General features: G+C 52.0%; 3 protein-coding genes across 7 annotated transcripts; 1 reads left to right on the top strand and 2 right to left on the bottom strand.

The window, feature by feature from the left end:
* Window positions 1-37: 37 nt before the first annotated feature.
* DCXR (dicarbonyl and L-xylulose reductase) lies at window positions 38-3,622 on the top strand. Its single transcript, XM_068413028.1, has 8 exons — window positions 38-128; window positions 201-298; window positions 555-709; window positions 1,965-2,007; window positions 2,319-2,418; window positions 2,562-2,626; window positions 2,725-2,842; window positions 3,324-3,622. The coding sequence occupies exons 1-8, from the start codon at window positions 71-73 to the stop codon at window positions 3,425-3,427; spliced, it is 741 nt and encodes a 246-aa protein (XP_068269129.1). The 5' UTR covers window positions 38-70; the 3' UTR covers window positions 3,428-3,622.
* Window positions 3,613-8,928, bottom strand: RAC3 (Rac family small GTPase 3). 2 transcript variants are annotated; one of them, XM_068413029.1, is made up of 6 exons: window positions 8,815-8,928; window positions 6,531-6,602; window positions 6,138-6,255; window positions 5,451-5,513; window positions 4,800-4,959; window positions 3,613-4,682 (listed from the first exon to the last, which is right to left on the bottom strand). In XM_068413029.1, the coding sequence occupies exons 1-6, from the start codon at window positions 8,847-8,849 to the stop codon at window positions 4,552-4,554; spliced, it is 579 nt and encodes a 192-aa protein (XP_068269130.1). In that variant the 5' UTR covers window positions 8,850-8,928; the 3' UTR covers window positions 3,613-4,551. The 2 variants fall into 2 exon arrangements, with proteins under 2 accessions (XP_068269130.1, XP_068269131.1); XM_068413030.1 differs by lacking the exon at window positions 6,531-6,602.
* Window positions 8,929-9,740: 812 nt separating this feature from the next.
* LRRC45 (leucine rich repeat containing 45) lies at window positions 9,741-21,018 on the bottom strand. 4 transcript variants are annotated; one of them, XR_011049318.1, is made up of 18 exons: window positions 20,811-21,018; window positions 20,334-20,395; window positions 19,392-19,462; window positions 18,911-19,089; window positions 18,066-18,194; window positions 17,381-17,493; window positions 16,786-16,844; window positions 16,592-16,669; window positions 15,491-15,626; window positions 15,121-15,198; window positions 14,837-14,948; window positions 14,593-14,663; window positions 13,608-13,700; window positions 12,914-13,006; window positions 11,818-11,991; window positions 11,576-11,723; window positions 10,929-11,181; window positions 9,741-10,838 (listed from the first exon to the last, which is right to left on the bottom strand). XR_011049318.1 is itself a non-coding variant. In XM_068413495.1 (17 exons), exons 1-17 carry the CDS (start codon window positions 21,016-21,018, stop codon window positions 10,985-10,987), a joined length of 2,001 nt encoding a protein of 666 aa, XP_068269596.1. In that variant the 3' UTR covers window positions 9,741-10,984. The 4 variants fall into 4 exon arrangements, 3 of the variants coding, with proteins under 3 accessions (XP_068269596.1, XP_068269597.1, XP_068269598.1); XM_068413495.1 differs by having other exon boundaries at window positions 9,741-11,181; XM_068413496.1 differs by having other exon boundaries at window positions 9,741-11,181; window positions 11,818-11,988.
* Between the last annotated feature and the right edge of the window lie 40 nt (window positions 21,019-21,058).

Raw genomic sequence — 21,058 nt, 5'->3', positions numbered from 1 at the left:
CCCCGCTCGCGGGCCCCGCCCGGCCCCGTCCCACGCCGCGGGCCCGCCCAGGCCGCAGTCCGCCCGCAGCATGGACCCGCATCTCGGCTTCCGCGGCCGCCGGGCCCTGGTGACCGGGGCCGGCAAAGGTGGCCGGGCGGCGGGCGGGGGCCTGGGGCCGGCGGGGGCCCGGGGCCGGCGCTGACGCCGTCTCCACGCAGGGATTGGGCGCGCCGTGGCCGTGGCGCTGAGCAAGGCCGGGGCCCGCGTGACGGCGCTGAGCCGCACCGCGGCGGACCTGGAGAGCCTCGCGCGAGAGGTACCGGCCGGCCCGGGACGCCCCGTCCCCCCCCGTCCCCGGGACCCCCCCGCGCTCCGGGACCCCCCCCCCGGACCCGGAGCTCCCCCCAGGCCCCGGGCCCCCATCCCCCAGCCCAGGGACCCCCCGCCACTCCCCAGCCCTCAGACCCTCTCCCGGGACGCCTTCCCCTGCTTCGGGAGAGCCCCCGTCCCCCCGCCCGGGACAGGCCGAGCCCCTCGCGGTCCCCCGACCTACGGGGCCGCCCTCGCCGCAGTGTCCTGGCATCGAGCCGCTGTGCGTGGACCTGGCCGACTGGGACGCCACGGAGGCGGCGGTGGGCGCGGCGGGGCCCTTCGAGCTGCTGGTGAACAACGCGGCCGTGGCGCTGCTGGAGCCCTTCCTGGCGGTGACGCGGGCGGCGCTGGAGCGGTGAGTGCTGGAGCGGCGAGTGCCGCGGCCCCGGGCTCCCGGCGCGGCTCCCCCCCGGCTCCGGCCCGCTGCCCGCGGCTGCGCTGGGCCCGCCGGGCGCAGGCCCGTCCGCTAAAGCCTCAGCAAACCGCGAGTCAGAAATTGCGGCAAAGCTTTGCAGAAACTGGTGTCTCTCACAAAAGGCAGTAGCTGGTGCACAGGCCCCAGCCACACTGACATGGACGCTTCCAGAAACGCCTAACGTTTGCTTTCTGAATGGTCGGTTGATTGTTAACTGCTCATGTCTCCTTTCTTTCCTGTTTTATACTTTACATAATCACCTTTCACCCTGTAAACATCAAAAGGAGACCCAGTAAAGCACTGATGCTATTCCACAGTTACCGAGTAGCCAGAACCTGGAATTTCACCTGGTAGGTGGTGGGAGAGAAGAGTGCCTTTTGCTGCTAATCCAGCTCGGAGCTTCCAGTCTAGCTCCAGCTCAGGCTCTGCTAAATTGAAAGGCAGTTGTCAGTAAGACAATTCAGATACAGAGAAGACAAGGCCAGGTAAGGGAGTATAAAACTGCCACAGTGAGAGATCAAATTTGCTTACTGCAATAACGTGACATCTTTTTTTCTCAAAAGATCCGTAAGTTCCAGCTGGGGGGTGAGCTTTAGGATACAGGATATGGTGAGTTTGCTTCCTTCTGAGAAGACGGGTCATGCTTTGTCCCTACATTAAAAATGGCTGTTGTGGGTCACGATAAAGGATCCATTTGTGACTAGAATATAAAATCTATGGACCATTCTGCAGAACTAGCAGGTAAAAACCTGACCAAGAAAGGACTATGTGGCAAATAGAAGAAAAGCTGCTTCTACCCATCATATAGCAGATTTATTTGCTATTTTAAAGCCTTGTGAAGGGTTTGATAGACCTAAGAAGACTCACTGGCTGGGGCCCAGGGCTCACTGTTTAAACTTTACTAGAGGATCTACGTTAGTCTGCTGAAGATCAGAGTCCTGCTAGAAATGTGACGATGCACGAGTGCACCTCCCCCTGTGCACTAAATAGCTTACATCCACTGAATGGGTTAGTGCTGAAAGCATCTCTGATCCTTCTCGCTAGCCAGTCAGCCTGGCATTTCTGTCTGTGCTCTAGAGCATCACCAGTGTTTCCAAGATACCAGCAGCACTTGTCCGCTGCTGCCTCCCAAAACAACTCATCTCTGGCCTGGGCTGCAGCCACTCTGTAACTTTTAAATTTGATTTATTTGTAGGTCTCTTGAGGTGAATTTTCAGGCTGTGCTTCATGTTTCCCAGGTGAGGAAGAATTGTCACTGCAAGTTCTCCATGAACGGCAGTGACTAAGTTGTTCTGCACAACGGAGATTAAGCGTGCACTGTGGGGGCTAAAGGGACTGTGATTCAAAGTTAACCTGACACTTTGTCTGTACAGCCCCTTCACTCTCTTGCTTTGACTCTCTGGTAAGTGAGAGGCAGTGAGGACTTCCTTCCTCCGGGTGATTTTGCTCTTTTGGCTACCATAACAGCCCAGCAAGATTCCTACCGAATGAAATAATGATTTCTCCTGTTATGGTTCTGGCATCCCTTTTTTTTCTCCTCCCCTCCCAGATTGTTGCTCGGCAGATGATTGCACAGGGGGTGCCAGGTGCTATCGTAAATGTCTCTAGCCAGGCATCTCAGCGTGCTCTGCGGGACCATGCTGTTTACTGTAAGTATGTGTAGCTTTAGCCGTGCCCCTCCCATTTTCGACTGGAGACCCGCAGCCACCAGTTCTGGGCAGTGAAATACTTCTGTGTGTCCAGACCACGTGCTATGCACTGAAATGCCTCCTGTTTTTCCCTTCTCTTGAAGGTTCCACAAAAAGTGCTTTGGATATGCTGAGCAAGGTAATGGCAATGGAACTGGGGCCCCACAAGGTAGGATTCTTTCAGGGAGAAAGAAAAGTGTGAAAGCTGAGCCTGAGCATTTCCTCTCAGAGCAGTCTGGTTAGATTGATTGTTGCTCTTGGTCCCAGATTAGGGTGAACACCGTGAACCCCACAGTGGTTATGACTGACATGGGGAGAATTAACTGGAGTGACCCTCAGAAATCTGCTGCCATGATTAATCGGATTCCACTGGGAAAGTTTGCAGGTCAGTGGTATAGATTTGTTGCCAGGCTGGGCTCTTTTGTTGTATCCAAGCCTTCCCTCTAATTGACATCACAGCCATAAGGTACCTTCCTTCTTTGTGGGCAAAGTCACAACTCTGCCGAATGGCTGTGGTTGAATTCCTGAAGCATTTGTTGAGGACAGGGCGAGAATCACCTCACCTCCCCTCTTCTACACCCTCTCATCTTAGGACAAGTGAAATGCACCTCTCTGTTGTTCGTAAACGTGATTGGGAGGGGAACATGGGTGCTTGCTGTGAACAAAGTATCATTTGATCACAACAAGGACTTTCTGATGACCAAAAAAAGCCACACTGTCCTGTATACTGCATCAAGCACAGTTTGGGGGCAGAGATACTTCCCTGCCCCAAGTACATGTAGAGGGCAAAGACATACCTTTTGGGATGCTTGTTTTCCTAGTACAATTTGAGGGGTGCATCGGGTGGTCTCTGTGTTTGATTCCAGAGGTGGATGATGTGGTGAACAGCATTCTCTTCCTGCTGAGTGAGAAGAGTGCTATGACAACTGGCAGCTCACTGATGGTTGATGGGGGATTTCTTGTCTCCTAAGATGACACCTGCATTTCACACCTGGCCTTAATTTTCATACTAGTACTGCATAGATGTAAACTGGATAGAAAACAATGACACAGACCCAGTCTTGCTGGAGAAGAGAGGCAGCAGGGCTGGAACCTGTATATGAGAAGTGAGGCAGAAAATTACCTTTAGAAGGCTGCTATATAATAAAGCTCACATACGCCGTCATGGAGAATGTTTATTGCACCAAATAAGGTTTTATCTTGTCACTCTACATGATGATTAGAAATTGGACTTGTCTTTCTTCCAACCCTATTCCCCCCCCCAACCCTTCAGAAGCTCTCCCTGTTCCATCCAAATCCATAGAGCCTGTCTGCACGTTCAGTGGGAAGGGAAAGAAGTTAGCAGACTCCTCATTGCTTCCTTTGCTGTCTTTAGTAGAAAAAAACAAAACAGAGGCAACAACCACAGCCCTGCTCTGCAGAGACTGGATCTGGGGGGGGAGGCCCTGCTGAAGACTGATGGGGGGGAGCAGCACCACGCTGTCCTAGGGTGTGCACACACGAAAAGGCAAATACATCGATTGCACAGGGCTGTTTCACTCACTGAGGCGGGCTAGTACACAATAAAGCACCCCTTCGGGGCTGGTTATAATTTCTTTAACAGTCTCAGGCACGTATCTGCTAGAGCACCAGTTTGTTAACTATTAGCCCCAGTAGGCTGGGCAAGGAGACCCTACTGCTCTCCCAGCTGCCCTTGTCATTCAGCACCATTCGGATCAGCTCCCTCCCTGCTCCCACAAGGATCTTCACCACCTGTTTCACCTGTGGGTTGAAACCAGGTGTTTCCAGGACAGGATGGACGTCTCAGCCCTTTCAGCTTGGGGTTCAGGAGAGCCAAAACAGCCTGTTGCCCCAAGGAGCCACCTTGCCTTCCCCATTGTACCTCCCCTGGGGGCTGTACAGCCCCCAGCTAGTCTCTGCCCCCGCTGCCCCTTCACATCAACACTGACGTTAAATCAAAGAGACATTTAAAAAACACTGACTTCGTACATGATGAAGGGCCCTACACATCCCAGCCCCCTCCAGAAACACCCAGCTAATATGCAATCTGTCAGAGGACGACAACATGCTGAGCCAGCACCTAGGCCACAGCCCTCAAAACACGGTACACTTTTTGCCGGGCTTCTTCACAGGCGGTGGGCAGAGCACAGCCCGGATGGCTTCATCAAACACCGTCTTCAAGCCCCGCTGCGTCAGCGCAGAGCACTCGAGGTACTTAACCGACCCTGGGGGAAAGAGAGCTCCAGCTCAACCACTCCAGTCCTACCAGGACGTACTGTCCCTCACCCACTCCAAAATAAACAGCTCAATGCCACGGAGATCTGCCAGCAAATGTGACTCACCGATCTCCCGAGCCATGGCCAAACCTTGGGGGTAGGTGATGGGGGCCAGTTTCTTATCACGTAACCTTTCAATGGTGTCCTTGTCATCCCGCAAGTCCAGCTTGGTGCCCACCAGGATGATAGGTGTATTTGGGCAATGGTGTCGGACCTCAGGGTACCACTGAAACAGAGAGGCGTGGTAAGAAAAGTAGCTATAGCAGCAGATGCAACCATGAAGGATGCATTTACTATTAGGAGCAAGGTTTTTACTACTGTCTGACGTGGTGGCAACACCTGAACAGGATACTTCTGCCTACAGTTCTGAATATGCTCTGCAGAAAGAGATGGGTGCAGATGAAACAATGAAGGCACTGAGACATGGAATCATGACGGACAGTGCCAGCCAGCTCTGCACACACTGCTTCCCTTAACTGCATTTTAGCTTCTACGAAATCCCTTACCTTCTTTAAGATGCAGATCGAAAAAGGCAAAAATTTAGCCAAAGAAGTCACGAATAAAAAGTAGGGCCCTCTTAAAACCTGCAGACTATGACCTTCCCTTACCAAAACATGACTGCTAGAAATTTGGGGCTTGTAGGTGTGGTGAGGGGTGGGGCAGGAGACTTCACTGTTCCTCCCTTCCACTGTTTCACCCAGGAGGAGAATACTTTACCTTGGCTCTGACATTCTCAAAGGAGGCTGGACTCACAAGGGAGAAGCAGATCAAGAAAACATCCTGTGTGGAAACAAGAGGGTCAGCCATGCAGAAAGAAACAGCTAGGGATAACGGAGGGAGGGTGGAGAGGGAGCCTTACAGAGGACAACCGCCTCCCACAGCAAGGACTGTGGCTGTAAGAAATTATTCCCCATTAAGGGTGCTAAACTAATTGAGAGAGGGAAGGAATGGAGTTTGAGTGTATGATTTTATCTTTTACAATACTGGGCTCTGCATGTTAAGAGCCTGCAGCCACAAAGACCTTAACAGTGCTACGGCCTTCATCCCTGGTAGGGGGGCCACGTAGCCATTGCTACAGCCAGGGAAACCCTCCTAGTGCAGCCCAAGAGGGAGCCGTGCCCCTGGGAACACAGAACGTGGCTCGGCCGCACAGCAGCCCCACACCAGTCCTTTCACTTGAGCCTCCCTATGGCACGTATGACTGTTCAACACCATTATGGAGCAGGGACTAGAAGGGAACAATCTCTTAGGAGAAATTCAGCTGTGATACTTCTTAAACAACCAGAATTATGGCTGCAGCTGGAGGAACTTAGACTTTCCTCAAAGGAAAGACGCCTGGCTGTCCTGGGGAGCCTCTGTTTCCAAGAGGAAGCAGTTACAAGCCTGTCCAGGCCCAGCACTCACCGTCTGTGGATAGGAAAGAGGCCGCAGTCGGTCATAATCCTCTTGCCCTGCTGTATCCCAGAGGCCTAGGTTCACTGGCTTTCCATCTACCATGACATTGGCAGAATAGTTATCAAACCTGCCAAGGAAGAGCTCCCATCAGTGACAATCTTGTGATCCACACATCTCTTTATACGAAATCCAAGGGGCAGTGAATCAGGAGAGGACACTGCAACACAGTTCCAGTGGGGACAGTCTGCCCTCCTCACATACGCAGCCATACCACCGGCATCCTCCTCATGTGTGAAGTGCATAGTCTGATCTGGGACAGCCTTTTCCTCACCTACAAAACCAACTTTTACAGACACGTGCATACAGAGCAAAAAGCAACCGAAGCCCAAGGCCATTACTCACACAGTGGGGATGTATTCTCCAGGAAAGGCATTTGTGGTGTAACTGATCAGCAAGCAGGTCTTCCCTACAGCTCTGCAGAGGGTAAGAGTGACAAGCATGAACAAGGGTACAGCAGGAAGCACTGCAAAACTCACCCTTCCCTCACCCAAAAAAGAGGTTAGGTAAAAAGTTACCACGTGAGAAAACAAACCTGTGGCAGGCTGGAATTCTCCAGCCGTCAGGGACCAGGCCTGAACTCGCAGTGTGCACCTTGCCTGAGCACTTAACTGACCCTGCTCTCTCCCACTCCTTTCCCCCACCCATTCAGCCTCAGCAAAACACCAGGCAAAATGTATTTGTTCCAGGAACCAAAAGAGAGGGAATAAATTAGGGTTCTGTGCTGTGCTCAACATATCCATAATAATCTAGCAAAATGGGTAAGCAGTGAGGTGAAAAAACATGCAACACCACAATTATTCGAGCTCCTCGGCGACAGGAATTCAACATCAATAAATACAAAAGGGGAAAAATAAGTTTAGCACTGTCAGTTTGGAAAGAGATCAAGGTAGATCACTGAAAATACCAGCTCAGGGCTTTGCTGAAGGCAGGTGGCATTGGTCAACGCAGTGGTGGCTGCTAGCAGGGGCTGGGCCTGGTTGGCAATAGTGTAAGCATATGAACTTTGGTTAGCCCTATAGCATAAGGGAAAAGCTTAGTTAATAAGAACAGAGGAGTACCAGGAGTGTAAACAACCTATTTACCGCTGTGGAAGTTGTGAACTGCAGACAACCTTCCAGAGGAACAGACCGCGAGCGCCAGGGACAGGGGCAGCTGTCTGTTAGGTGCCTGAGTGCAGGTGAACAGCCAACAGAGATGGGTATCCTCTACCCAATTCTGTAACTGGAGTGACATAAGGAAGGACTTCAGGAGTAAGAGACACCAGGGGACCCCACAGTCCTGCACCAGGATTACACAAAGCACAGCGAGAACCACTACAGTAATCCACCCCGCTTTTCCCATGGATCAGGTCCCCTCTCTTGGAGAACAGGGAGGTTGTGTAAGGAACCACTACACTGACCAGCCCGATTTTCCTCCCGAACCCTGACCTCTCCCACCAAACAGGGAAGTCACATAATTCACAAAAAACACAAGTGTTTTGGTATCCAAATGTTTCTGCACTGTCAATCTGGTCTTAAAGCAAAACACCTGACTGCAACCCTTCAGCTGAAGCCCATTTCCAACACGCTGGGCTCCCAGCTGTTGCTCTCTGCTCCACAATAAGGCTGTGCTCTTTGGGGGGTGGCTCTTTCTCCCGCTCCCCTCTTTAGCCCCCACAGGCTAGAACCCGGCAGGCCTCGCTCCAAGTGTGTATCTGAGGGGGCAGCACGCATGGGAAGGGGGAAAGAGCAGCCTCTGCCTAAAACCAGTTCACATTTACTTCTCCATAGCTCAGCTCTGTGCTTGCTGTAGTGGTCAGAAAAGCAAACAGGATTTATGAGGAAAAATATGCAGGACGACCTAGGAAAAGTTATGAAGCACCATAAATCGACTGCATGCCTGCATCTTGCGTACAGATGTGTTCTCAGAAAAAGGCATATAGGAAAAGCGTAAAGAAAAAAGCAAGGAGGGTGAGAAGAGGCACATGGTGAAATGAGAAACAGCAACGTATTTCACCTCAGAACACAACAAAAGGAGGTATGAGAGAAACCTGTGAACATCAAGATTTTTAGGGAGAACTTTGTGATGAATCATGACAAAAAACAGCGAAATAATAAAACAATGAGGAGACAGATCTAAAACCCACGGAAAGAAGGTGTTTGTTTTCAGGCAGTTCAGCGCTGGATGTGAGACCGAACAGGGGCAAGAAACGAGGACCCAAGTTTACGCGCTGGGGGGGCGCGGGGCAGGGCCGCCCCGGCTGCAGCGAGGCCCGCTCTCCGCGGCTCGGCGCGGGGCCGGGCCCACGGCGCGGGGCAGGGCCCACGGCCCGGCGGCCCCGCTCCGCACACGGCCGCCGCCGCCTGGCGCGTCTCTCTCCGGCGCCCCGCAGGTGCGGAGCCGAGGCCGGCCGGGCCTCCGCGCCGCCAGCCCCGCCGAGCGCCCGCCCCGCCACACCCGGGCCCCGCGGCGCTCCGGGCCGGGCCGCGCCTCCCGCCGGCGGAGCGGGCTCTCCCGGGCCGCGGGGCGGGGCCGCGCCGGGCCCTCCCTCCCGTCCCTCGGCGCCGCGGGGCCCGGGCGCGCTTTGTGCGGGGCCGCGGACGGTCGAGGCGCGGCCGAGGCGGCCCCGCGGCCGCCGCGCACTCACCCGTCGCCCACCACCACACACTTGATCGCCTGCATCTGCCCGCGATGGCGGCGGCGCCGCGACTCCGCCGCAGTGACAGCCCGCGCGGCGCGGCGGGGCGGGCCGGGCCGAGCCGAGCCCTGCGGCGGGGCGGGGCGAGCCGAGCCGAGTCGAACCGAGCGCGGCCGAACCCTGCAGCGGGGAAGGGGCGGGGAAGGGGCGGGGCGGGCCGAGCCGTACGGCGGGGCAGGAGCACGGTGGGCTCCGCGCCGGGCCGTCTGAGCCCGCCGTTGAGGGCGCTGGAAGGGAAGGCCGCAGCGCACGGGTAGCGCCGCCGCCGCCGCCGCCGCCCCTCCTGCAGGCAGCCGCCGCCGAGCGCTCGCCGGGCCCCGGTGCCCGCGCAGACCGGCCCTGCAGGGCGGGCTACCTGCGCGCTGCCCCGGGCTGGCAGGGGCCGGCTCCCGCACCGCGTGGGCCCCTGCTCGGGGATGGAGGTCTAAAACCGGGGTGCGGTGCAGCTGCGGACTCCACCGTCACCCGCCCAGAGCTGCTGAGGAACAAAGATGCAGCAGCAAAAATCCTGCATAAAGATGACTTCTGGGTTCCTCCACCTCTCCCAGTTCTCTGCCAAGAACAGAGACAACTCGTGCAGTGGTACCATCTCCCACCAGCAGCTTTGCTCCTCCCGTCCCTGCCAGGCTGCAGCGCTGCCCAGCATCCAGGGACTATCAACACAGGCTCCCTCCTCTCCTTCTGCCTGGCGCACAAGTTCCCAGCGTCTTTGCTTTTACCTTAGTTCAGAACCAAAATCTATAGCCGTACTTAGCTTATCCACCCGTAACAGCCTTTTAGCTCCAGGACAGACTAGCAGGATCTTCATGAGAGCAACACAGCAGCAGGGCCACTCCTCCACATCAGCCAAACACCCAGCTTGCCACTGTCCAGTGTTACAGCAAAATGCAAAAGCTCTTTATTAAAAAAGCAGAGCAAAATCCAAAATGAAAAATCACAACCACAAACCAAACAGTCCACACAGAAAGTTCCATTTTCCAGTTGCCTGTTAAAATATGTACCACAAGTTCCTTTCTCCCATCACAGACTCACTGGAGAAGCTAACAGGAGGCTCTCACACTGCTGTCCTGACAGAGGTCTCTACTTTCTCTGATCCAGACCCTCACATCCCTTCCCTTTCTCTGTGCCCCATGAGGATTTGTGTCGCCAGGAAAAGGAAGCACCTTCTCCCCTTTGTGCTCTGAGAAGCAGCTCCCCAGTGACAAGTCAGAAGCATCGCTCCTCTCCAGGGTAAGGCCCAGAAAACATCACTCAGCTCCAGGCTCCTGAGAAGCCAGCAGGACAGTTTTGCCATTTGTCACAGTGGAATGAAATCCCGTTGCATTCTGCCCACAAGAACTCCAGCCAAGGGCTGCAGCTCCCAGTGAGAAAGCACAGACGCCGGCCCCTGACACGCCAGTGGGTGTGTAAAGGCTTGAACCATGGCCAAAGCCCAGCTGTCCAACAGGGATATGGATAGCCACTGCACAGCAGTGCCCCCCTGCATAGCTGTTTCTGTATCTAATGAATGCATACGTAGTGCCCCTCGCTACAGCCAGAGCCACGGAGGGGCAGGGTAAAACAGTGAGCCCTCTCAGCCACTGCTTCCATCTGTAAGCACTGGGTATAAAAGCACAGGTGGGTAAGATCTGGTGCTTCTAGCAGCTTCGAGACCCCATGAGCAAAGTGAATGGCTCTCACCTCTACAGGGAACTGTAAACACTGCTGCCCGTCATTTACCAGGTTTCACTGGGAACACCCCTGGCATCCAAACGAATGCTTCAGAATGACCACTGCCCAGGGAAGATACAACCCCCTGGTAACAACAGGGTGTGCCGACAGACTGGTGGTGTCTAAAAGGCCAAAGAAACTACTTCAGGTGCTGTAGCAGTGCAGGTGAAGGGCTCCACATCATGAACTCAGGCCCACGAGCCTCTATCCCAGCCCTGGATGGTTATTTACTCCTCTCCTTTATGCAGTCGGGAGCAAGATTTCTGAAGAGCAAGAGTGATTTTCTGTGTTTGCAAGCCTTTGTGTCTCCCCACCGTGACAAAACTGTCCCACTTAGAAAGAAGGGCTTGTACCTGAGTTGCTCACCCTCCTCCTGACAGCAGGTATCTGGATGCTTTAAGCCATGCTCTCATTTCCTAGAACCGTGGGTTCCCAAGGGGGAGCCCTGCACGTATGCCATGATGGCATTCTGCAAGAAGCTTGCTCGCTGGGCCTCTTCCTCCCTCATCCTGGAGATGTCAGCCTCCTTCATTCTCAGCTTCTCCAGCAGCATAGAAATTTCACCTTCTTTGTCCAGCAGTGCCTCGCGGTGATTACTTGATAGGACTGTGAAAGAGCAGCAGCGTTAGTAAAGAAAATTAGGGTGTCCCTAGAATAAACAGGCACAGCCAAAGGCAGTGGAAGCAGGATGATCAACAGGCACACAAGAGAAGCTGCATGAGACAATGTGAGAGGTTTTGCAGAAACAAGATGTTACACTTCACCGTGCAGGAAACCCAAACATTTGCTTGCTGTGCAGCTTTGGGTAGTCCTGTGAGTCTTGGTCTCTGTAAAACGAGGACAAGAATCCCTGCAAATACCTCAGGAGGGAGGGTACAATTCATGGTTGTACGCACAGGCAGGAAGCACTGTTGTCACTCCCTGTAAGCGTAGCTCAGTTCCAGGCCCACTGCAGGGTAACCCAGCGTTACCACTGGAGAAGCACGAGCGGATCCATTACCTTTCAGCTGTCTCTCCAGGGCTGCAATCTTCTCTCTCAGCCCTTCCTGCGCTGTGCGTTCAGCCTGCAGGTGTCCAATCTGCTCCTGTAATTCCACTTTCACTTTATTCACCTCTGTCACTTTCTCCTCTTCTTTACTGTTCAGGTCCTGACACACAAAGACAAATCCATGAATAACCAAACAACTTCAGCAACTTGTTCTGCCCCTGTGGTGACCACATCTCTACTCCAGTCCAAGTTACCTGCTGAAGTTCCTCTATCCGCCTTCTGAGTCCATCAGCGTGCAGGCTCAGCTGATTGGCTTTGGCTTGGGCCTCAGTAACCATTTGTTTTTGCTTAAGGCAGCAGTTCTGAGCTTCATCCCGTGACTCAGTCATCAGCCGCAGCTTCTCTTCTAGGTGTTCTAGTCGTTGCTGCTGCAAGACACAAAGGAAAATGAAAATACATCAGTCTGCAAAGGGATTCTCCCCTCTTTGTTCCCAACACAGCGAACCCTTCGTTGAGTCAACTGGCACTGAAGGACAAGCACAGGACTTAGCCATAACAGACACGGCACTTCTCCCTGGCATTGAGTGAATCTAAGCTGCTCTCTGTTGTCAGGGAAAACATTCTGATGGAGATGCTGCAAAGCCCAGCTCACTCGCTGAGAAACAGAGGCACGTCCTTGGTAGAAGCACCAATGCCACCGCCAGTGTTTACAACTAATGCTCTATCTTCTCTTCCTCCATATCCCAAATGGCTCTGAAACACCGCTGTGTGCAGCTAAGCGACTGCTGCACCCCACCACAGACACACAGGGCAGCTTTTATATGTTTATAACTCAGTAAAACATCTTTTGTGATGTTACATATAAGTAAACAATCTAACAGTTTTGGTGTATTTTCCTCATCCCTTGTTCTCTGTCACAGGGTGCTGACTTCATCACCATTTTCACAAAGTTCAATTCTACAGTCACTTTTTTTATGCGGCAGCAGTAGCCACCTGCTGAAATTCCTCCGAGTCCAGAGAAACAGGAGCAGCCCGTGAAAGCTGCTGTTAAGCAGAAAGGCTGACAACTGGCTCTTAGCTTCAAATCTGGCAACTTAAACGAAATCTGCTGTGACAATATCCACATCAATTCCATTACTACTGAAAAGCACAGAGCAGGTGAGGATAGTGGCTACATTCTGGAGACAATTCAAAGCAGACTTTTCAGGATTCTTTCCTCAGAAATCACACTATTTGCAGGCCAGTGAAACCCAGAGTTACTCAGCAGCTCACCAGACAAAAACATGGGCTAGGCAGCCAAATCCACTCCTTCCCACAGAGGCAGGGCCCACTGACAGGTCTTGTCCTTACCTCCTCCAGACGTGCCTGATTCCTGACCTTTATTAACTCCTCCTCTGCCTGGCCTCTCTCAGTGAGTGCCGCTGCTTTCACTTGGCTCAGCTCCTGCCACAGAAACATGGAAGATCATTCCAGCTAGAGAAGCTGCATCACTGCGCCACTGACCAGAAAACATCAGCAGCTTCCAGTCGCAGGCTACAACATGACACAGCCATCTCTCTCAGGGGCAGGGAAAACAAACCCAGATAATACACCATTTCTCACCCTGAGACTGCCATCTAAATTCGATGAGAATTTCAGTTATATGAGGGCAAGTAATGGGTGAAGCTTCCTACAGACAGGGGAATAAGGAGAGGGCAGCGCTGGATCTAGCTGGGGGAACAGATAAGGAGAAATACGCTGCACTACTTGGCACCACACGGGAAACCTGTGAAGTCAAATCCTGGTAAGGATCTAACCATGTTCCATGGAAACTTTATTTTTGGTTCAATCACAATCTACACGTTTCTCCTTGGAACCTTCTCCTTCCTTAGTCCAAAGCAGCAAAAATATTTTAGCTGGTAAACTGCTGTTTTCTGTTCCTCCCTACAGCACATGACAATCTTCACACAGGTCAGCAATGGAAGACTCCACAGAGCCCCCCTGGCAGCCTTCTCCTGCCACCGCTACCTGAGCATTCCAGCATGCCTGGAGCATCCATTCTCACCTCCTCCAGAGCTATCCTGATGGCCTCCAGCCTCTGGATCCTGTCCTGCATGGAACGCTCACTGGCCTCCATGTGCTGTGTCATATGATCCACCTGCAAAGCAGCAGAAACCATTTAAGCCAGGACCAGAAAACCACCCCTATCTCCAGGCACAGCAGCACGGCCACACGGCATGAGAAAGAGCAACCTCTCATTGACCCACCTACCACCAAAGAAAAACTCTTACCTCCCTCAGAGCTCCACTAGGAAACTCTAATATAGACAGAATCTGCCCTCTAGAAACTGGGAACTTTAGACAGAGACCCCTTCCAGGCCAAGAGGAAAGACAGAGTCTGAGCTCTCATCTTCAGGTGGTACGAAACACCAGAGATTAATTTCCTAGTTGTAACGTGGCTAAAATCTTCCTGGCCAATGTCTTTTCTGACAAGATTTGAAAATCTTCAGAGAAATCTATTGGTATAATTTTATTTTTGAGAGATTTCACACCTCAATAAACACTCCAAAGAGAGTTGATCACAGCCTCTTGTCCTGTCCACACTCAGACAGAATCCCCCTGAAACATAACAGAGAAGGAACTAGCAAGCTGAGCCCCGTTAAAGGATTGGTTGTATATAGCATGTACGTCTTGATTTCCTCCATTAACTTACTTCAGTGAGCAGGACTAGACTGCTTATTCACAATTACCTCCACGCACAGCAAGACTGACACAAGGGCCAGCCTCCAAGCCTCTTTTGTAGAATCACATATCACTCTGGCCCATACTCTTGCAAGCTGCAAAATCTTACTAGCTGGTAGAAGGTCTTGTGATCTCTTTGGATAGGTTTTGCTTGTAGAAATGGCCTATTATTCCCACAGTAAGTCTGAGTCCACTAATTTTTAAACTTGTTTAAGAGCAGCTAACAGCAAACAATGACCTCCAGTGGCGCCTGTATGTCAGGACCAAAGACAGACTAACCTCAGGATGCTGCAGAAACCCCGTTCTTACCTCTTTTAACCGAAGGGATTCCATGTCTTCAAGGCTTTGTTTAAATCTTCTCTTCTCCGTTTCCAGGTGTTCTGTAGATTAGAAGCAGGCTTATCACAACTATGGCACTCCTGCTACGCAGGCTGTATTTATAGTCTATCACAAACTCTTCCACCCCTGCTCCTTGGCTGCCTTGCACTGTTGACTCCTGGACAGTAATCCCAACCCATAGGTGCCCACGAGCTGTTTCTGCTCCTCCACTCACCCTCAGCCTGCACGACCCGCAGCTTCAGCTCTGCTGTTGTGTTGGTCAAGTCTTGTTTTACCTGGAACAGCTGATCCTGCTGAACTTTGCACTTCTTCTCCAACTCATCCACCTACAAGGAAATTACCACCACAAAGGATTTTCTTTTCCTATTAGCAGAGAAACTTGGCTGTACAGAACAGCCAGCAGAGACACAAATAAGGATCAAAGCAGAGGACGTATATACAAAGCAGAAGTGAACAACACCCAAGTCCTGCTTCTCAGCCTTGGACTTGCTTTCCTACCTGGCTTCTTAGAAGCAGATTTTTCTCACTGGCAGCAGACAAGTCATGCAAAAGCTTGCCTTCCCGATCAGCACCTTCCTGCAAACAGAATCAAAATTAAGAACCTGTACTCACCTTAGTTCTTGCACTGCCAACCTACTCCAACCAACACCACACCCAACTAAATCCAACCTACCCCATAAACACCATGGCTCCTCTCCACACCTAGCACTCACCTATCTAATTTACACAAGAATTTCTGTCACGGCAGCTGTGGTTAACCCACTAAAAATCATGCTTGCCTATCCCATCCAGCATCCCCCAAATCTCCAGAAACCAGGTGTGACCTGGAACCCTGCTCTCAAACCTAACTAGGACTTAGCCAGCTCACCTGCTTTTGCTGCTGGAGCTCCAAAAAGTGGCGCTCAGCCATGCTGGTTTGTTCCTGTTTTGTGGCATTCAGCAGCTCTCCCAAACTGTGCACCTTCTGCTCAGACAGAGCCAAGGCAGCTTCAGTCATCTGCAGCCTATACAGAGAAACACTTCCCAGAGTCCTTTCTAAGGGAGACATTTCCAGTGAGCTCTCTACGCCACACACTACAAATGTCAACACATATTTGGCCGTGGATGAAATCGGGCTAGCTAAATGAGGCATTTTTTGCCCCTGGGAAAAGGACACCACTTATCTCTGCACCCAGCAGCCTCTGAAAACAGTGGGTGACCTGGGACTCCTCAGAGCCTGCTGTTCTGGTGCCCCATTGCGTTCTCCCTGTATTGTCTTCCATGAGCTGTTTCCCTGCCTGGACCCCTCCAGGATTTAGCCACTCCCTCAGGAGAACAAAGCTGGTTATTTTATACCACTGCAAGGTTGCTTAAAATTAGGGATAGAATTTTAAACACAGGTAGCAGAAGCGGTTTGCTTACTCTGTGCATGAGGGACACGTCCACGCTGAGGCATGGCGTAATGAAACTACCTTTACCTGAGAGAACTGAAGAGCCAGGCTCATCAGTGTTCGAAGTCTAACCACTGTCATGTGCATATGGCTCTACACAATCTAACACTGCTTTTGGGCAGCTCCACCTCATTGTTCCTAAGCACACAATCTTCCTGGTCAGGTTCCTCCATATCTGCAGTGGTTCTCAGAGGATACTGCCAACTGCCAGGGGAAGCAGCTACAGACTCCTGCCAGGCTGTAAACTGTGCAAGGAACCTGCCCTCATCCCATCCCCACAATCCTTTTCTTTCCTTTCACCCTCTGCAATTCACTTGCTCTTACACCAATGCGCTGTAATTTTACTTAAAAGCAGGCTAAATATCTAGTGTGGCAAACCCAAAGGCCTGATCGAACTGTAATTTCTGGATATTACTGCAGAACTAAGTGTAACAGTAAGCCAGTCACTCTGCAAGATTATCCCCCTTCTTAACAGCTCTGCTCAGCACTGCCGATACAGCACAGAACAGTGGGAAGGCTAAAGTCTTCCTCCTCCATACTTGGCTTTCAGTGAATTCATAATAGAGTGCTGCTCATCCAATGCCTCCTGCAGCTGGCTGACTCGTGCTGCAGACATCCTGCATTCGGAGGGGGGGAAAGAAAGAAAAAAAAAGGGTTGGTAATTTCTGCCAGGAAATGGAGAGGGCCTAATTCTGCTATGAAAGAGCAGAAAGCACTCAGAAATTCAACTCACCTGCCACTCCTGGCTATTTCTTCTCTCTGCTTGTCTATAGTGTCCATCAAATCCAAGAACTGTGAACAAAGCAAACATCAGTGAGAAAATGAACTGCATCAGCTTGAAGCATTACATTTACATTTCTCATCTTTCTCTTCCTAGTGACAGCTGAAGACAGGTCAAGCCACTCTAATGAAAGTGAACAAACTGGAGGTTTGACAGGTTCATTAGCACATCTGACCGAGGTCAGCAACTATAGGGACTATGCACCATTAGATGTCAGAAGGAAAAGACTCATATTTCTAGGTTTTCACCACTTGGAAAATATCAAAACGGTTGCAAAAGAAGAACCAAAAGCATGAATATGTGTGAAAAAAACACCAAAACTCCTCCGGAATCCAGAGTGAATATGTTCAGCAGGGCACGTGTCCATATCCATACTGTCATGGATTTGATTCCTGGGCAACCTAGTTCAGAGGAAGGACCCAATTTACTAAACCACGCTGTGTGCCCGCCCATAAAGATGCACGTGCAGCTTCAGATGCACAATAATCCTGCCACTGAGTGTTTCATGGGGACACGGAGGGGAAGTGTAGGATGTAAGATTGCTGACCTGCTTGGTCTTCTCATCCTTCAGACTCAAAACCTCCTTGCTGAGTATGTACGCTCGGTTCTGGGTCTCACTCAGGATAGTCTGACGGTCCTGATTGTGATCTGTGGCTTGTTCTGATGCAAAGAGAGCAGGAGAGCACGCACATGTTTCTAAAGCACAGAATAGCAAGCACTGCTGGAAGAGATGACACCTGGCTATCAGAAGCACCAGGACAGTAGCCCTTCTCAGGCTGGCCCACGTACAGAGACTGCTCTCACCTTACAGACACAAGGTGGGGTGGAATGGAAGAGAGCAGTGTATATGGAGCAATCAACACCCCAGCCACAGGAGAGCCCTTCTGCTCCACTGTAGGTAGGACAACACGACACGCTGCATTAGCCATATCCAAACTTGGCTACTCAGGGGCAAACTAGACCCCCAAGTTCTGCCACATTCACATGGCACAGTAATCTCTAATTCAATACAAATTATTTTTTTCTTTTTGCTGGTAAAAGGGATACCTCCAGCCTGAGCAGCCCTCATTAGAGGACAAGAGGGAGCAATGTAGGGCACTGTGTGCATGCCGTTGAGAAAGGGAGGGGAAGAGGGATAGCTCTCTTCTGCAGCAGCAAGTGCCCTATATCCCTCAAGTATTGAAATGGGAAAGGAGTTACTGATTCTTTCCTGTGCAACAAGTAATACTTACCCACACCTTTCAGGATGTCACTAGGAACATTGTTCCCAGCCAGCTCCAGCCTCTTCAGGGTCTTGTTGCTGTGCAGGCAGTTCAGCAAAGCTCGGCCACCCAGAAGCCCAATATTATTCCAACGCAAATCTACACAGAAAGCAAACTTTCAGCCCGGTACTCACACATCTGCTGAAAAACACAGGGCTCAAGAGAAACCGTGCTCCTACATCTACAAGCATGGCTGACTAATCCCAGATGGTCTCAGCACAAACACAGGCGAATACTGTCTCTCTTTTCAAGGTGAATGAGAAAGAGGGAAAATGACAGACAGAGCAGGAAAGGCAAGGATGAATCTTAAGTGCAGTGAAGTGTAGGAAGCCATTACAGTTCAAAAGGTACGTAAGTCTGCCCTTCACATTTTCATCTCATGAGCCTTCCTTCTACAACCACAGTCTGTGGATGAGAAAGAACCGATCCCAAGAGCCGCGTTTTCCTGAAGGAAATTCTGGCAAAATTCCTTATTAAGGACAAAGCAAGTGTGAAGTAAGTCTCAGACATGCCAACAGCACCCACAAATGGGAATGAACCCATTCCCTCCTCCACTAAGAACAGTTCTGCTCCAAGCACACAATCTTCATCTGCAGGTTTGGTTCCAGAGACTCCAATTACAGCTCCCACTCTCCAAAGGCCATGGGGCTGTGACCTCTGCTCCCTGCACAAAGCCTGCAAAGCACTCCAGACTGACAGGAATTGGGAATGACACTGACCAGTTGGCAGAGATCGGGGCAGGCTGCAACGAACCTGAAGATATATGTATGTGTGCACGCACATAAGTAGGTGGGCAAAGAACTGGTCACTCTTACCCAGCTCCTGAAGGCTGGAATTTTGTTTCAGTGCCATGGCCAGCTCTCCGGCCCCTTGATGGTTGATCTGGTTATTGCGCAGATCTAGCCGCTGGAGACAGTTGTTTGCTCCCAGTGCTTGGCAGAAAAAGGAGAAGCCCTCCTCCCACATGCCGAGGCTGTTCCATTCCAAGACTAGGCTAGGGAAAATCAGATAAGATTGGAGTTCATGGAGTAAACGGACAGTTGCAAGAGCTCGAGTTATACCTGGATCATGGTACCCATTCGAACACCCAGCTTCCCTAATAGAGACTCCTTTTCAGAGAGCAGGACGCTGCTAGGGCCCTGCATCCTCAGAAAGGGCACCTCCAGTTCTCACTCCTTCACCTGTCCCATCCCTCACAAGAAATTGCACCCCAACAAAAAACACCCTCAACCTTTTTCCAATGTTGTGCTCCATCTGGCAGGAATAACAGAAAGAGAGATAGATACAATTTTTTACCTCCTGATGGATTTGTTCTGCCTAAGAAGTGTTCCCAAAGCCTCAGCTCCCACGGTTCGTAGGTTATTTCCCTGAAACAAAAGTCCCAGGTGACCAGTAGGCTATGCCCTGTCCCAACCCCGCTATCCCATCAAACACCACCACGCGCACCCCAGCTGTAATGCCGATTTCAGCCTGTCAAAGATGGTCTGGGTAACAATTGTTTCACATACCAGTCAGCTTTGCAGAAAATGAAAGACCCCTGGAGGAACTGTGGATACATACACCATTAGTCTTGTGAGGCATCATGACTGAGAGCTCACGAAAATCACAGGATAGCACAGGATCAGCATGGCCCACAACGGGACGGAAAATGCTGATTCTAGATAGGCAGAACCATTTCAACACACTTCATTAAAAGGGCTTGGCTAGCACCAGCATGGATCAGAAAGAAAGGTGTGATGCAGTTTAGGACTGTAGACTCAAGGGAATAGCTACATGTCAGAGAAATACAGACAGAAAGTCACTCACAGGAGAGTGACCATCACATCTGAACAAGGATGCTTAGTTCCAAGCCCCAGGCTTGCTGAAAGACCCTGGCAAGCTGGATGAACTCTACAGAAGTGCAAGTCAAACAACCAGTACTCACTGATTAATAAAGAAACCCAAAGAAAAGCCTACATATGCCTGATCTGACCAAGCAGCAACTGACAAAAGATATATAGCATAACTTCCTATCAAAACAGAATAACTGAATAAAAACAGACAAAGATGAGCTGCAAAGTAACTGTGGAAAGTCGTGACATGGTGTTAGGGAGGCAAGGACCGAGTCACTTGGGAACAGGACCTTTACAGAAGTACACATCTTGTAGAACAATCCTGCACCAGGACTGTCTAACTCTAAGCTCACGCTCGTATTTCCTTCCCCACCTCTTTATCTTAATTATATTCGAACAGACTCACCTTCAAATCTAAAGATTTGACTGTGGTGTTGGAGCAAAGACCATGCAACAGAAGTTTTACACCTGAGTATAAAAAAAAAAAACAGTTGTTTAATTTGTACATGAACCCTCTGCCTGAGCTGGACGAGAAAGAATCCCTTCGAACAGCCCCTCCTGTACCCGCAGCCGCCAGCGATCGGGTCTATTCAAGGCCAACAGCAGCAGACGCAGGGAAAACACCTCCGGCAGCCCCGGGGCTCATGGCCAGCCCCAGCCGGCGCTGCCACCGCTCCGGTCACGGACCAGGCGGGGATGGCTCCTCCCGGCCCGTCCTGCCTGCCCGCGGGCGGCTCCGGATCCGCCGCGCTGCCCTCGCTGCTGCCGGGCCCTGCGAGCCGCGGCACGGCCCGCCGCGCTGCCCGGCCCCCGGACACACGCCCGCGGCGACCGGCGGGCCTGCGCGCCCCGGGCCCCCGCCCGCCCGCCGGCCCGCGCCCACCTTCCTCACTGAGGCCGCAGTCGCCCAGCGCCACCTCGGCGAAGGGCGCGGCGCCGGGCAGCAGCCGGCCCAGCGCCCCGCACGTCTCCAGCGAGAGGCCCAGCGCCGCCAGGTCCAGGCGGCCGCGGCCCGGCGCCCGCAGCCGCCGCAGCACGGCCTCCTGCGGCGCCGCGCACAGCCGCGCGTAGGCCCGGCGGAACTCCTCCATGGCGGCCGCGCGGGGCCGTTGGAGCCGCCGCGGCCCCGCC

The sequence above is a fragment of the Nyctibius grandis genome, chromosome 15 (genome assembly GCF_013368605.1).
Source record: "Nyctibius grandis isolate bNycGra1 chromosome 15, bNycGra1.pri, whole genome shotgun sequence".
Lineage (NCBI taxonomy): Eukaryota > Metazoa > Chordata > Aves > Nyctibiiformes > Nyctibiidae > Nyctibius > Nyctibius grandis.
This window is presented reverse-complemented; position numbering and strand designations above follow the sequence as displayed.